Raw genomic sequence first — 16,277 nt, forward strand, 5'->3', positions numbered from 1 at the left:
TTATTTGGTGCCAGAAAGCACTCACAGGCCTCTCTGAGAGTTTTAATGTCTATGAGATGCTGTGTTTTGATGCTTGAAGTTGGCAAAGAAAGGCAGCATTGGGTAGGGGGAGCCACAGCTGGGAGACAGCTGCTCTTAATACCTTTTTCCATTATGTCCCGCGAAAATGCCAGTGTCCTGCTTTGTCCCTCTTGCTCTGAAATGTGGGGGTGGTTTAATAATCGTTCAAAGGCCACAGAATTGTGGGAATAGACAGCTTGAGTTCTTGGTTACCAGTTGATTGAATCGCTTCTGCTTCCCCATGATTCTTTGGAGCAAAAGGCATAAAGCCTGCATTGTCTAAAGTCACTTTAAGATTATCTGAAAGTCTTTTGTTTCAGTCTGGTGGGCTGTTTTCTGGAGGCCTATACCTTGCTGGGTTTGTAGCACCTGGTGTGATTTACAGGATATTCTGAAAATTGGGAAAGGAGCAGCTGGAGGAAAGGGTTTACAATTTATCTATTGTATCTGCTTACCTTGTGTCTTCTTTGTATAGTAGTCATCTATCTTAATGTTATTTTATCTTTTCTTTTGTTCTGTTTATCACCGTAGGGCACTTTCCATGTCTTCTAATTTGCTTGGCAATAATCAGTGTACTCCCAATCAGCCTAAGGTGTTTCAAGATGGTTGATTGTTGTAGTTCATGTACCTGTGATGTTTACATTAAACTTACGCCTGCAGGCATATGATTACTGTTGCCTTTGCTATCTGCTGTGTTGACCATGTTTTTTTTCACTGCCTGAGACAAGATTAAAGAGCTAATTGTCACCGCCTTATGATATAGGCATAGAGTCTTTATATCCATTATAAATTTAGTGCAGCAGTGTTAATTCACCAGAAGGGCATATTCCTATACAATGTATAATTAATTTACAGAAATCCCTGCCATGTATGTAACTGAGTATAAGATCTTAAGAGTATCAAAAAACCCAGATAATTTTTGGACTCTCTAATGAGAAAATGCAGTTAAATTAGTAGGAATAATATATGTTTCCTGGAAATTGACCTAAGTCTTTGTACATCTGAGTGCATGTCTGACAAGTATTATATTTTCCCTGTGATCAAATTATTCCATTACTTCTACCACAAGATTTCTTGCTCAATCCTCTGAAGCATATGATCCTAGTCACCGTGAGATTGGGTTTCTGAGCTATGTGATCATTGCTGTGATCGAGTAAGACATTTTGTCTGAAAGTATTAACCTCTGATGCTTTGTGATCTAATTATTGCTGAAAGGTGACATTTCAGAAGACTATTTTAATTAGAAAAACACTTTAGTCAGCTAAATATTCAGTGTCGTGAACAATTTTTTTAATTACAAGGTTGACAGAAGACCACTGTGAAACTATATAAGAAAAAATAAAATTAAAAATTAAAATTGATTTTACAGTGAACAAATAGGTGCTTTTTGGGGTTTTTTTTGGGGGGGGTAATTTTGAATTTAAGACTTTTTTTTAACTCTTGAATTTTTAATTCTTTTAATTTTAAGGGGGAAGGGGGGTTTCATGTTTTCCATGTAGCATGTTGAGTCAAAGGTGAAGATTAATAATTCTGTACTCAAAATTATTCCAAGTGGAAATGGAATGGGAGTAAGAGGTGGAAGAAAAATCATCTTTAACAGTAACTATGAACTTACCTGGTGGGGGAGGGGGGCGTTTGAAATTCCTTCTGGAGATCTGCTTTCTAGTAGACTTCAATTTTCAGTGCAACTATAACCACATTCTCATAATTAGCACAGTAATGCTAAGTGTTGAAACCTGTCACCCATTCTGTCCTTTTTCAGTTTAAAAACACAGTGTATTTTGGAAGACATCTTCTGTCACTTTTGTGCAACCTGATTAGTTAGTTTAGTTAGAAAAACAACAGAGGAACATGTCTCCACAACATGGGTGTTGTGGAGAATTTTCTAAGGTATTTTGCTGATTTGGAGTAGCAACAATTGAGATGCTGATGTTTGTCAGCCTCCACGCAGAAAAGGAGCAAGAGTAAGTCATACCAACCAGAACAGTGCTGCAACACTGCACAGGCCAGCTGACACTGATAGAAGCATTGCCCAGATTTTTCTTGCAAATTCAGAAGAGTTCATGGAATTGTGAATCATTTGGGACATCAATAAGAACAGGAAGTATACGTGTCTACCATTAGTCTGTGCGTGCAAACATCCAGGTTTGATTGGCAAGTAGGGTATTAGCCAAGTATGTGAATCAGATGTGACACAGTTCTAGCACGGATAAATCTGATTCTGCTGTAGTGTATCATTAACATGGATAAATCTGATTCTGCTGTAGTGTATCATGAGAAATCTTGATCTTCTCTTTAATTTCTGTTTCCCTGTCTGTTCTGAATATTCATTCTTCACCACATTCACTGCACATCCTCTGTGATGAAAAACACTTTGTCTTTCCAGCATCCTTTGTCAAGATAGGAGAGGTTTATGTTCCTGTTTACTGGGCTGGCTCTCAGTAGTGCTTCATACTTTCTTCACTTGAGTCACTCATCTTTGCAAGGCTCACCCCACAGTGTCCAGAGCAGTGCTGAGCCTGCCCGTGACTTCCTGTTCCTTGCATGACCTAGGGCACTTGTGCATGCCTCAGCAAAGCCCAGCTCTGAGTGGCGATGAAACATGAAGCATGCCGAGGACTGAAGATTAGCCACAGCTTAAAATGCTATGAACAGTTTGAAGGCTGTAAATTCCTACTTGGCCTACTAAATAAATGAAATTCAGGTTTTTTTTGTATTCAGAACTTTTCTACTGTTTTAAGTGACATTTCATTCTGATCTTTTCCTTTTGCCTAGTTTGGACTTCTTCCATGTTCTGTATTTACGTTTGAGAAGGCAACCCTGAAGCCTACATTCCTTTATCTATCCTTTCTTTCTAGATCCTGTAGTTCAATTCTAGCTTGAATTGGGTAAGACTCCAGTGTCAGTAACATTTGGGTTGCTGTAGTGTGTGCTCAGATAGAGTACATCCCTAAACAGCAAAGCTTTGGACAATGTTCTGAACACTGCCAGTCAGTGAAAAATGTTCTTCTCTTTGATTTTAGTGAAAGCTGTGGGATCTTTGAAGGCTGCATGGTACATCTGAGTGATCCCAAAGGCCCTATTTTTCAAGAGCACGTTAATGAAAATGTTGTGATTACTGAATTGGGATATTTTTCCAGTGAGTGGAGCTAGAAGGATGCCATTATAAATACTTTTGACTTTCTGAATTTTTATTTGTCAGGTACCTGTTTGTATTACAGCTCCGGCAAGACATTCTTTCGGGGAAGTAAGTACCTTTTTACTCTTGCACCTGTAATTTAAAGCATTTAGAATAGTTCTTAGTGATTTAAAATTTTACTTTAATTGTGTGATCTTTTTATTTCATCATGGTATTAGTGCACAGATTATGAACATGATTTACAGTTCCACGTGCATTTTGTTTTTCTTTAGAATACAGACATAAAGGACTTAGTGTGTATCATGACAATATTATTGACAAATAGAATGGATAAAAATGTTAATGGCTTGAGCAGGTGATGGAAATGTATAAAGAAAGCAAAATTGTCTCGATTTTTATGACTTGAAAATGTGACCTAGGTTTGCCATATTTTTTTAGTATGGTAGGTAAAAGAGAAGAGGAAGAAGTTGAAGTGCAACACTTCCTATTGAGGTCAACTCTGCAAAAATATTTTGTGTGTTTATAGTCTTACCCTTACCCATGCACACGTATTCTATTTTTTTTTAATTATAGAAAAAAAAATCTCAAAACCTTATGTTCTAAAATACAGGGTTGAAAAAAAAATGGTTCTTTAGTCAATTTAATGCTGTCTCTATTAGTTGAAGCTTGTTTTATGGCGAAGTGTATCATGTTTAATGGAAATCAGAAGTACCAACTTAGGAAATAATCATACACAAGTTAAAATTAATTGTAGATGTTTCGTATCATTAGTAGTTTGTGGAAGTTAATATTTCCATTTCTTGTATCAGGCTACTTTTTAGCTTTATTGCAAGAGGAATTTACTGACAAGAGACATGATTTTTACAGTTTGGGTTTTTTTGTTTTTAAGACTGAAATGCCCGTATGAAACTGCTGTTGAACTAGCAGCTCTGTGTCTTCAAGGTATGCAATCTTCTGACAGTGGTTTGTCTTAATGTATTAAAAAACTCACCTTCTGGTTTCTTTTTCTTTGTTATCAATGCTTTCTCACTGATAGTGTATAAATGTCCTTCCTTTTCCCAAGGAGAAGAATTTTAGGGAGATTATTTTCTTGATTTACCTCCATTCATAACTTCTGAACTACATTAACCAACATCAGCACACTTGCTAAGGGGAAGGAGCCTCTAAGGCATGGCTAGACAAATGTTTGTGGAAACCAAGGGCTGACCAGGAAAGAAGGACCCCAATAGTTCCCCACTGAGGGAGAAGCTGTGATGTGTGCACAGTGTTATCCCTTCAGCCTGAAAAGTCAGCTGGCCCTTCAGCATAGACTTTGTGGCAGGTGGGTCCCTGTGAACTTGGGCTTCCTGCTGCCTGGACAGTGCTTGGGAGAGGAAGCTTACACAGTGTGTAACACAGGAGATGGTTACAGGGCAGGAAGCAGGAGGTGGCAGGTACTGGAGAGGAGAGAATGATATGGAAAGGTAAAAACTAAGATTACTTCTGTGTCAGGAGCAAGGGTTACAAAATTTCATAAAAATTCTAGGACACTGGGTTTCATTAGTTTATTGTAGGAAAATGTATTTTTGTAGTTGTTGCAAACATGTTAATACAAATATTTATTTCTGTTCAGGCAGTTTGTTTTGCAAATAGGAAGGAAAGTAGTGTAATGAAGCTTGAATCAAGTTCATTTTTTTCTAAAAGAAAGTGCAGTGAGCTGGACCATTCTAAGCATATTAGCAGCAACATGAATTGAGATGAAAAATTCTCTTCCTGTTTCTCTGGTGGTTGGACCATGACATCCATGACATAAGGAGTGTTTAGGCAGAGTCTCTTAGTTTAATATAGCAGTGGGGATAACTCAGTGATTCTAGGTGGACTTGACAGGCAAAACTGGGAATTCAGTTCTGAACAGCAACGGGTGTAAATGTTAAGGTAGTGAGTTATTTTGCTGCACCGGTCTGGCACAGCTGTGACTGTTATGTGCGCAAAGAACTGCTGCAGGCAAACTCCATTTGTCTTTTTGAGATGGAGGAAATATGGAGCCCATATTTGATTTGTTGCTTCCATTTTCTCAAATGAAAACACTGGTAACCTCACCCCTGGTCTAAGCAAGGAGAATCAGGCAAACAATAATAGGTTGACGCCTCAACAGTTTAGGTAGTAACTGTCACTTGTGTTTGCTGTGTAAACATATCATGATAGCTGTCCATCATGTTTATGATGTCTGCAGCTACGTACCAAAACTAATACTCCTTGACACTGTCTGTGGGAAAAAGCTTTTATACTTTTTTGCTGCCTTTTTTTCAGTTTCAGTTTTTGACTATTTTGACATCATCACAATAAGTTTATCCATAATTATTTCAACTAATTAATTATCTCTGCTGACGTATGCAATAATTAGCATTTTTGGTGTAAAGTTTGCTACATTTTATTGACATTGGAAACTTAATCAAGCAGAAGAAAGGCCAATTAGTCCCTCCTCAGCAGGTTACATTTACTCTGTAAAATCCAGTCTTACTTCTTAGTGTGGTTTTCCTAAGAGCAAAGAGAAAGCTGTAAATGGCTATTTAGGCATTAGTACCCTAAGCCCCCTGAAAGAAAAGTCTTTTCACTGGTCAGCTTTAAACTACATACTTTTTTTTTTATATAATCAATTAAGTTGTTCTGTTACAGTAATTCTTTGTTTCAAATAGCAGTTTCCAAGGTTGGTGTTTTGTATGAATCATCTTTCAAACGTAAAGTGTTGGGTTGTTGCCAGTCCTGTGAAAGAAATTCTGTAGCAAATAATGTTGATTTGCAGTATGAGGTAACTTGTGAAGCAGATTCATAATCGTATGCTTCACTTAGGCATTGTCTGCAGAAAGGTTGTCATCAAACTTGAATTGTCACTGTTACAGTAAGTTTTTAACTGCCTCATTGCTGCTGGATAGCTTTAGTGTTTAACCAGAAATATTCCACCACACAAAAAAGAGAAGAGGTATGCCAAAGCATGATACTTTGTCATAAAACCACAGATGAAAAGATGGGTCTTCTGCTGTTCCCTTGTGTTGAAAAATATTAGTGTTGCTGAGCCATTCGAGGAATGTAATTCCACCAGAGTAGCGACAGCATCCTCATATAGAGCCCGCGACTACCCCTTCTTCCTCTGCCCTCCTACCCTGTGCAGGGAGCTAGTGAAACCCTTACTTACTCTGAAGATCTATTTGTTAGTGATCAAAAAGATTACATAGTTTGTTCACCTGAACATGAATAAATAGTGAATGCAGCTATTGAGAAACAAGGGTGATATTTTTCTAATACTGCTACCTTATCTTTTCTGTGTATCTTTTGTCCTACAAGCTCATGATTCTTCTCTACATGTCCTCTTTACAGCACAGTCAGCCTTCATTCCCCACTTTTTCTCTTAGTTAACTAGTAGAGAAATCTCCCATGTTTTTCCTAGATGGTTGTCAACACATCAAACTTCAGTCTTACTTTTTTTTTCCCCTTGAAGTCTTCCTTGCTAATGGGTTTTCTGTGGGTCCCTTTTGTACACTGGAGACTGGACTGCCAGTAATTCTTAGCAATATCTGTGTTAAATAGGCTTCCAGCTTTGATGAAACAGCCATAGAGCTGAGATATCTGTTAAAGAAAAGGTCTTATAAATAAGGATGCTGTAACAGTCATCATGGAAGATGACTGTTTAGAGAAAAAATATGTGTGAGGCAGTAATTAGGAATGAAGATCAATGAACTCAATTTGTTTAATATCCTGAGGACTGCTAAATGTTTGAGCAAAGCTCAAGTTCTCAAAACTGCCTAGTAGGTGGTATCAGCCAACAGATGGCATTTTGTGTGTAACTTCCTATAGGCTACTGGATCCTGCTAGGCATTTTTGAAGTCTGAGTGTGAATTAAATTTTTGCAGCTGTTAAGTGTAAAAGTGCCCTAAAGCAATAAAACTTCTTTGTTCAGGGGATTTAGTTTCCACCTGCCTTATTTTAGCTTTTACTTTGGTAGTAATACTAAAATACTGCTACAACCACTACCACCAAAATACCGCTACTATTTGGTAGTAATAGTAGTAAACAGTTAAGAAACACCAATAAAGGTCTGGCTGGGAATCACATCATATGTCAGGTGACACGTGATATTACTGAACAGTGTATTTTCCACTGATGTTTGCCACACAGCACCGAGGCAGTGATGCTGCAACCTCTTTGTATAGCGGAGAGGCTCCATGAGCAAAGCATGTCACAGGCACAAGACAGGTTACTTCAGTCACTGAAATGCTCAGCACTTAAATCTCCTGCTGAGCTCAATGGAGTTGGCAAGTGTTCTGCTCCTAGAAAAGAAAATACCAGGGCCTCAGCATATAGGTAGAAGGCAACACCTCAATTATGTTAATGTTGCAGCATTTCTTTCCTTAAAAATTACTTAATCTAAATATTACACAACCGCTGTGGTTTAAGAAAAACTGCACAACTTTATCACTGCTTTCATGAGACTAGGTATTCCTTTCATGTTTTGACATGAACAGTAACATGACAAAGCATGCAACAAAATGGGAAGTATTTTGGACTGAAAAGTATGCAATGAGAGGAAGTAATAGTTTTGCCTTGATGATTGTTTTTAATAGAAACTTTATTTCCTTTAAGTGCTTTAAAATCCACAGAAGCAGCTCCAGTTAAGCTGGTTCAGTTATAACATTCTTGAATGTCAGAATTCTGTACTATAACCTTAACACTGCTCCTGCAAACGCATTTATCGACTTCTGCTGTAAAATCTGGTTTGAATTTACTGGGGCTGGGAGTGGGAGAATGGGCTGTTAACTTAAAATGTTGGCACAAGTACATTCTTCTACAAAGACTTAAAAACTTACTATCCTTGTCTTTGTAGAAATAATGCAATTAAATGTTTCCAGTCATCCCAAAATCTTTAAATTTTTAACTTCTCAATTGATTGATTTCAGCTGAGCTGGGAGAGTGTGAGCACCCTGAGCACACACCAGAGCTTGTGTCTGAATTCAGGTTTGCACCAAACCAGACTGAAGCGATGGAATTTGACATTTTTCAGAAATGGAAGGAGTGCAGGTAGAGTACCTGTGTGGGAGTGGGGTCTCTAGCAACAGGTTTTCTTATCTTCCAAAGTCAAATCCCTTCAACAGACATGAAATGATGATTATGTTTGTCAGTTGAGAAGTATTGAGCCTTCTCCTTCTCTAGAAATGGCAAGCAGTAATTTAGAGAAGGTTGAAAGGGTGAGTTTTCATTTTTTTAATTAGTTTTTCTTTAGATTATTTTGTAATAATTTAAGGAGTTAAATCTTTTTTTCTTTTCTTTGTGTTGGAAATAAGTCTCCTCTTTCTCTCCTTCTTTCACACATACAAACGTAAAGTTTTGTGTTCAGAGTGGTAGCAAACTCGTTTTCCTGTCTTTTGTTAATAAATATGGTGCATTTCAGTGATGCTGTGTTACCTGAACTTTCATCCTTATTGGCAATTTGAGACTTTTTTCCATTTTCATCCCTCTGATTTATTTTCATTTGGAGGGAAGAGGGTAAAAACATAAGCTAAGCTTGAAATACGGTTTAGTGTCATTAGGATTAAGGGCCCAAAGAAAAGTGTTAGGGGAATGAATTTTAAAGCATTTAAAGTGGACACAAATTTTTTACCATGAAGTATAAATTTTATGCTCATAGGGGAAAGAGCCCGGCGCAGGCTGAATTGTGCTACTTGAACAAAGCTAAATGGCTAGAAATGTATGGTGTAGATATGCATGTAGTTAAGGTAAGATCCATGTGATATTTTATTTTATCAGCATGGGGTCTCCGCCCTGGTGTGGGTCAGTGCCTGGTGTGGGTTGCCTGTGGTCCCTCAGAAGTACTTCACCTGTAGTGCTCCTCCCAAGGGTGCTTCTCCAGCCATGCCCCCACAGTGTCCCTTTCCACATGCCTTTTCCTATGACCCTCAGTGTCTTCCTGTTGTATCTCCTTCCCCTGGCAGGTACTGCCTGCTCTTAAACACGGGGGAGCTGAGGTGTGGGCTCCCCTGGCTTCAGTGTCGGTGTGGGTCTGTCTCCATGGGCCTAAGAGCCAGTTGGGGCAGCACATGGCTTCCTCCCACACAGGGCACCCTACAGCCTCCTGTTGCCAGTTTGCACCCAGTACAGGTGCATATTCTTCTGCTCAGTAATGTTAAAAAAATATGCAAACCCTACTGTTTAATTTAAGACCTGTGGATTTTGTGATACTACTGTAGTGAGATTTACACTGCTAATGGCATATTGATTATTTATTCTGTACTTGCTTGCAGGGAAGAGATGGTTGTGAATATGCTCTTGGACTGACACCAACAGGCATATTGATCTTTGAAGGAGCCAACAAAATAGGCTTATTTTTTTGGTAATCTGTTTTTGTGTTATATTCCTTTCTGTTAAAATGCTGAAATCTTTCTCCTTTTACATAATGAGATCTTGACTGTATTTTGTAATTTAGGTTGACTCTGCAAGGTTTAAAATCTGAAGGTCAAATCTGAAGATAGATTGGCCTGGTTAGAAGTACCACTCTCAAATGTGAAATAGTTGTTGAAATAAAATTCTTTTAATATTCTTTTAATTTTATTCTTTTTACTTCTTGTGTTTAGGCCTAAAATCACAAAAATGGACTTTAAAAAGAGCAAACTAACACTTGTGGTTGTAGAAGATGATGAACAGGTAACTTTTTTCCTTACTTGGGCCTGATCCAACAAAGTGTGATGTGTGCTCAGGCTGGTAAGAACACAAGGAAGGCTCAGCACACTGTTGGCCCAGGCTGTATTTCTCCTACCAAGGACAATAACTAATATCATGCATGCCAACTTCCAAAGCTTTTGTTTCTGCATTTAGGGCAGAGAGCAAGAGCACACATTTGTTTTCCGGTTAGACAGTGCCAAAACGTGCAAACATTTGTGGAAGTGTGCAGTGGAGCACCATGCTTTCTTCAGATTGCGAGCCCCAGCAAATAGTAAATCTAGTAGATCCGACTTCATAAGGCTGGGATCACGCTTCAGATTCAGGTATTTAGAGAAATAACAGCAATATTTATGTTTATAGAAGGAACAAATACTGCATCCAGCGGAAGGCAGTAGTTTAATTTATTTATTTCTGTATTTTAAGTGGGCGGACAGAATATCAAGCAACACATGGGACAAGATTACGCAGAACTAGCACATTTGAAAGAAGGCCCAGCAAGCGATATCCTTCTCGAAGGCATTCAACCTTTAAGAGTAAGTGTTTTTACGTGTGTTCACTGCAGCAATCATGCGGGTGTCCCGTTAACTCATAGAAATGTCATATTACATTTGTGACATCTGTACCGCAGTATAAAAAGAAAAAGATGTTGCCTAAAACATCAGAAGGTACACCGGTCTTCTTTTTTTGTCCAAAGTTTGAGTTGTTTCCATCTTCTGGTTTTAATCTCTACCTGCACTTAATTCTTCCACCTCCATCTAAGGAGGAGGGTACCTATGGTTTGTTTTGTTGCTCCATTGAGGAGAAAAGTTGCAGCAAACCCAATAAGGGATAGCACGTAACGTTTTCTTAGCAGAACTGCATGTGTCGTGGAGAGTGGAGCAGTGTCCAAAAGCCTCACTGACTCACTTATCTAGCCAGGCAATTTTAGGGTTATCGAGCAGTCTCATTATGCAGTTGTTACAGCTTTCCTGACTGTAATCCCATATTATTCACCTATCCAGACTCTGACCTTAACTACCTTACCCTGGGAGTTATGCTGAGATAAGCATGAATTTGAATGGAATGACAAGGAATTGATTTCCCTTGTGGTTTTGTAATTTGTCCTTAGAAACTTAAGCTGAGATTTTTGTTCTTTGTAAAAAAACCTAGGAAGGAGCACTTCAAGACAATCCTCTCTAAATTCTATATTACTTGAGCCTGAAGGTATAGTTGCTGTATGGAGCAGGGTGAGCTGATGTTCCCTTAGAATGTTTTTGCACTCCTTTGCATTCCCAGAATATGAACCATGGTTCCATGAATAATCCTTGTGGTATTATGGGGATGTGTGTTTCTCATGGACAGTGGGGTGAAAAGGGTTACAAGCGTGCATGCTTTCTAGAGGCTGTTAACTCCCTCCCTGCTTCCTTCCTTAGTACATGTAAGGAGTTTTTTTAATGGAAGTGCAAATTTTTTAAATTTGTGAAATGCTGTTATGCAATACATGAGAGTCCACTATATCATGTGGGTGATGTCATAAGTGAAAGAATGGATTCTTTTAATTTTATTCTTACAGTAACAGGATTTGTCAGACCTACAGGTCATACCTTGTGTCTCAGTGCTTCCGTACTTATGTCTGTGAGATAGAAGGAGAAGAGAGAGAGTGTGGCTTATGCTCAGTTACATTCTCTGCGCATTGCAGCAAGTGAGAACTTCTCATGTACCCAGATGATCTCCTTTCAGAGAGCTCAACAGCATGTTTGTTAAGTTAATGCAAAAATTCCCTCTAGATTATTGTCTTTCCTGCATCTCTTGGCTGTTAAGACCTGTATCTAGCTGCAGCCCACAAGGGTTGGACTCTGTTCTAGCTCTGTATTTTGAGACTTCTGCAGTGTCTCATTAACTTTGTCACCCACTTTCTGCATTTAGCAGACCACTTGGATTTTCAGCTAGATCACTGACAGTTTTTCAGTGCTCTTGAAAATCATGCCGTTTGTCATGAAAAAGAGGTGATACGTCCCAGTTACTCAGCTGCCTTCTTCACGGTTCTTTCCAGCCTATCTGAAGCATAAGCCAAGACCTTGTTGCTCAAGATTGCTCAGTGCCTTCCCAGATTCCCAACCGATGGGCTGTTTTGGCTACCTTTTTTCCCTGTAATAAGGCAGAGACCATTAGCAACTTTGTGAATACTCTGGTCTCTATAAGATATTGACAGTTTCTACAGGGGATAGTTTCTGATTTCCAAGGGACACAGTGGTACTGACATGGTAGCTTACAGTAAGGTCAGAAAAGTAGTGTTCTGGTCGTGCAGAACATACTCTGCCAAAAGTCCTTTTGTGACATTTGGGCAGTATATGCTTGTCTGCTGTCGTCTCTGAAAGGCTTTGATTCTTGCAGGACCAGAGGAAGGTTTGTGCCTGCCTCATACGTCGGGGTCTTGCACAGGAATGCTGGAAAGCACAGGGCTGCACTTGCAATTCAGACACTTTTGCGCAAATATGAGGACTCACTTAAGCCTAGTGTAACACCCCAGTCACAAAAGCTGCAAAATGACTGATGTTTCACCTGTCTTAAGGATTTATATTTCTTTCTTTTTAAGCAAACAATCCTGTGAAAGCAGCACAACTGTGGTAAGTGACTGCACAAGTTCTCTTTACCTCTCTGTTGCTGTTGTTGGGCTAAAAAGATTCTGAAGATGATTTCTGCGTTAGGATTTGTAGAAACAAATTTTTTGGTGTGGGATGTATTGCTTTGGCATCTCTTGTTATGCAACATCAGATTCTTCTTGGGGACTGCCTGTGAGACTTTACGTGCTTCTATTATTTAATCTTTTTTTTTTTTATTTTTATGTTTGAGATCATACTAAAATGAAACATATTTGCTTTTTTTCACTGCTATTGTGTTAGCTTATCAAGCATTATTTTTTCCCATTTTTAAAATGTAAAGTGAAGAAAAAAATTTCACACCCCTCTTTCACCTACTAACTGCTGTGGTGTATATCCTGAATAAAATATTAATGTCCTTAAGAATATGAATTCTACTTCACTGTAATACTTCCCTGAAGAGTAGAACCCTGAACTATAAAAAATTGTGACATAGATGTACTGTTTACATAAAAGCTAATTTTTTTCTCCTTTAGTGCTAAAAATACTCCTGAAGTCCATAACTACCAGGTAAGAGCATAACAACTGTAGAATAAAATATTGTCATTTTCATATTTAGTGGTAAATATTTTTCCTCTTTTTACTTAGTACATCTGTTCTGCTCCCCTTTCCTTACTCTGGGGTGAGATTTTCTGAGGTGATTCAGAAATTAACAACATCACATTTGGGGTAAGGGAAAAGCAGAGGGACTTTCTCTCTTTCTTCCTCTCTGTTCTTGGATGCTCTGCAAGCTGAGTACACTCCATTTGCCACCCTCTTTCCCTTTCCTTTCTGTGAAGGTTAAATCCTTTGGGACTGTGAATATGATGGGTCCCAGGAGACTGCTGTGTGAGCAAGCTTTTGTCTAGAGCAGCCTCTCACATTGGATGATCCATGACAATTTCAAAATTGCAATTATCTTCCTCATACAGAGAGGGAGTTCATTGTTGGTCAAATGTTTGTTGGGTTTTTTTTTTATACACTTCAGGGAAAACCTTGCCTAGTTTTCATCTGTGATACTAGCAGTCAGTGGTACTGAGAAAGAAAGCTGTGCTCTCTTCCAAGCTGTGTATGTGCATGAGAACTTAGCCTTAACACTTTTTATTAAACCCCTCACTAGTGATTTTGTTTCATTGTTTCTCCTTGAGATCTTATGGATATGAGAGGGAAATGCCATCACAAAGATAGGTGACCTTCTGAAGACTGCTATTATAACAGTAACCTTTCTTACTCTCCACCTCTGATTAAAGTTGGCATTTTTTTGATATGCTTTCTACCAGAAGCAGTAGATGTGCCAAGTGGTCTGTCAAAAAGAAAAGCAATTTTCTTTGTGTTTTTCCATGAGTGTGTCCCAATAAGCAAGCTCATCACCAAGAGGCTTTGTGTATGTGCTTAATGACATGGAAGAAGGTCTGAAAAAGTAGGGTTTCTAGGGCTCACTGGGAGCATGTTCCTCATGGCTCCAGGAAAAAAAAAGTTAAAGTTAATAGGGAGTTTTTATATTATTTCATTAACCAGGTTCAATGTTTTCACTTGCAGCCACAGTATCATCCTAATATACATCCTGCTCAGCCGCACTGGCATCCACACACACCTGTGAATGTAAGGTAAGCAATCCTCACTTTGCAAAAGAGATGATTACTTCTTTCTTTATCTTAATCAGTATGGAGCTTTGGTGGCCGTATTGGGTAATTCTCTGCACATGAAAAGCAAACAGAAGTTAAAAGTATGGGATTTAGAGACAGTATTAAATAACTTCTGTTTACGTTTGCTATGGAATATCCTAATCTCCTTTTTTTTCCTGTTTGGTTTTTAATTCAGAATTTGAAGTACAACTTCAGTGATTTTCTGTAGGGAGTATATTAAATAGGAAGATGCTCAGTAGCTTCAGTAAAACTAATTGCAAATTGATCAGTATTTATTTGTATTCAATTTCCTGAGAAAAAGAAGAAACTCATTGTAGTGTAAAGTTAAGTTATGAGTAAACAGATTCTTTCAGTGCAGCACTGTTACCATGTTTTGCAGAAATGGATATGGGAAACTAACAAGTACATGGAACAATTTATCAAGCACTTAGTGCAAGATAATTAGTGAAATTGGGTTTTTGAGAACTGTTTCACAAAAATATTCCTGCATGTGCTATTGTGTTATCCTCCTTTCATGATACTTTATCTTGTAGCTAGTAATGAGAGATATTAAGTGAAAAGAAATTTTGGAAGAAATTCAGTCCAGTTAAAACTATCTTGGTGGAATGCACAGTGGAGGCACGCACCTGCCGGTGGATATGTGTCTATGCATGTACACATGATAAAAATCGGCTGCTATTTTATCCTAATAGAAAGTAGCACTTCTAGGTGACTCAGTTTTTTAGACAAATAATTACCATCTTCACTGAAAAATACCCTAATCTTCATTCCTACTCATCTAAAATTTATATTCTTACACCAGAATAGGTAGACTTTGTTTTTAGTGTGGGCAGGCTCTGGAGATGAGGCTGAGCTTAAAATGAATGAAAAGACAATTTGACCTGAGTTTGAGAATGCCGGAGAAATGCAAGTATGTTATTAGAAATACTTACTAGGCAGAGAAGCAGACATAGGCATTGTCATCTCAAAATTCCTAGCACATAGGAAGTGGGTAATTAACTTTGCCTATATTTCAGGTTCAGAAGTCTTCCTGATTTTAGGGTTTACTTGTCCATTTTATTATGCATTATTTAAAATGTACAATTTCACATTACAGAAGAGTGGTTGCCAGGAGAGTTTAATGATTCTATAAATCATTTGAGGTTTTGCTGAAATTTTTCTGAAGATGTCATCACTTACGATACTAGTCTGTGACATTTTAATGCCAAATAGTTCACCCTGGAGCAGAGTGATATTGAAATAACACAATAATGTATTGTGTGTAGACAGCCTTCCCCTTCAGCCCCTCCACTGCCTAGACAAAGACTAAGGTCAGTAAAATACGAACAATGGCTTTTTTTACAGCAAGGCTTGTAAAGCTAAAAAAAACCCAAACAAAAACAAACAAAAGAAAATATATTTAAAAGCTCAGTCAGCAAGCTCAGTAAAAAAGGTGCTCAGAATTTTTGTCCCAGTCAGGTAGAAGCATTTAAATATGTAGTTAAAGTGGAAGTTTCAACTTACTCTAACTTGGAGTTGGTGTGAAGAATTGGACATTGAACATCTTGGATAGTTTGATTTGGAAAAGATTAATCCATTCAGCCATGAACTTGAAATCAAACTACAGATGTATAAAATTCTTTCTGCTGGGCATGAAGGTCTAGAATGGGCAGGAGCTGAAATGAAACCACCTGTGCAATATTGTCATATATGGGGGTTTTGTTGAATAATTTGTGAAATAGTATGTGGAATTGTCTCAATCTTCATAGTGAAATTCTTTCAGTGAAATTATTTGTTTGCAGTTAGCTTAATGTTTAGCTTTCTGAAAAAATTAATTCCAATTAACAGTTGTCATTATATATCTTAAGAATATCTCCAAAAAAGGTCAAGTCTAAACCTTGCCTGTGTTTCTGCTACTATAAAAAATTACCAGAACTGTAGAATGATTTGAGTTGGAAGGGACCTTAAACATCATCTAGTTCAAACCCCCTGTCATGGCAGGGACACTTTTCACTAGACCAGGTGGCCCAAAGCCCCACCATACCTGGCCATGAATACTTCCAGAGATGGAGCATCCACGACTTCTCAGGGCAACCTGTTTCAGTGCCTCACCACTCTCACAGAAAAGAATTTCTTCTGTATGTA

At 38.2% G+C, this 16,277-nt stretch overlaps 1 protein-coding gene across 7 annotated transcripts in view; it reads left to right on the plus strand.

Moving 5' to 3' along the window:
* EPB41L4B (erythrocyte membrane protein band 4.1 like 4B) overlaps positions 1–16,277 on the plus strand; it is a 171,825-nt gene that overhangs the window by 67,375 nt on the left and 88,173 nt on the right. For 6 of the 7 annotated variants that reach the window (XM_027644026.1, XM_027644028.1, XM_027644029.1 and 3 more), the window contains exons 5-15: positions 3,263–3,307; positions 4,089–4,141; positions 8,131–8,251; positions 8,859–8,946; positions 9,472–9,560; positions 9,802–9,871; positions 10,043–10,212; positions 10,313–10,422; positions 12,465–12,495; positions 13,005–13,038; positions 14,047–14,114. In XM_027644026.1, coding sequence (XP_027499827.1) covers positions 3,263–3,307; positions 4,089–4,141; positions 8,131–8,251; positions 8,859–8,946; positions 9,472–9,560; positions 9,802–9,871; positions 10,043–10,212; positions 10,313–10,422; positions 12,465–12,495; positions 13,005–13,038; positions 14,047–14,114 — 879 coding nt within the window. The remainder of the gene's footprint in view (positions 1–3,262; positions 3,308–4,088; positions 4,142–8,130; positions 8,252–8,858; positions 8,947–9,471; positions 9,561–9,801; positions 9,872–10,042; positions 10,213–10,312; positions 10,423–12,464; positions 12,496–13,004; positions 13,039–14,046; positions 14,115–16,277) is intronic. The other variant, XM_027644031.1, reaches the window with a different exon arrangement.

Source organism: Corapipo altera, unplaced genomic scaffold, assembly GCF_003945725.1.
Source record: "Corapipo altera isolate COAL_440 unplaced genomic scaffold, ASM394572v1 24b, whole genome shotgun sequence".
In the NCBI taxonomy this organism is placed as follows: domain Eukaryota; kingdom Metazoa; phylum Chordata; class Aves; order Passeriformes; family Pipridae; genus Corapipo; species Corapipo altera.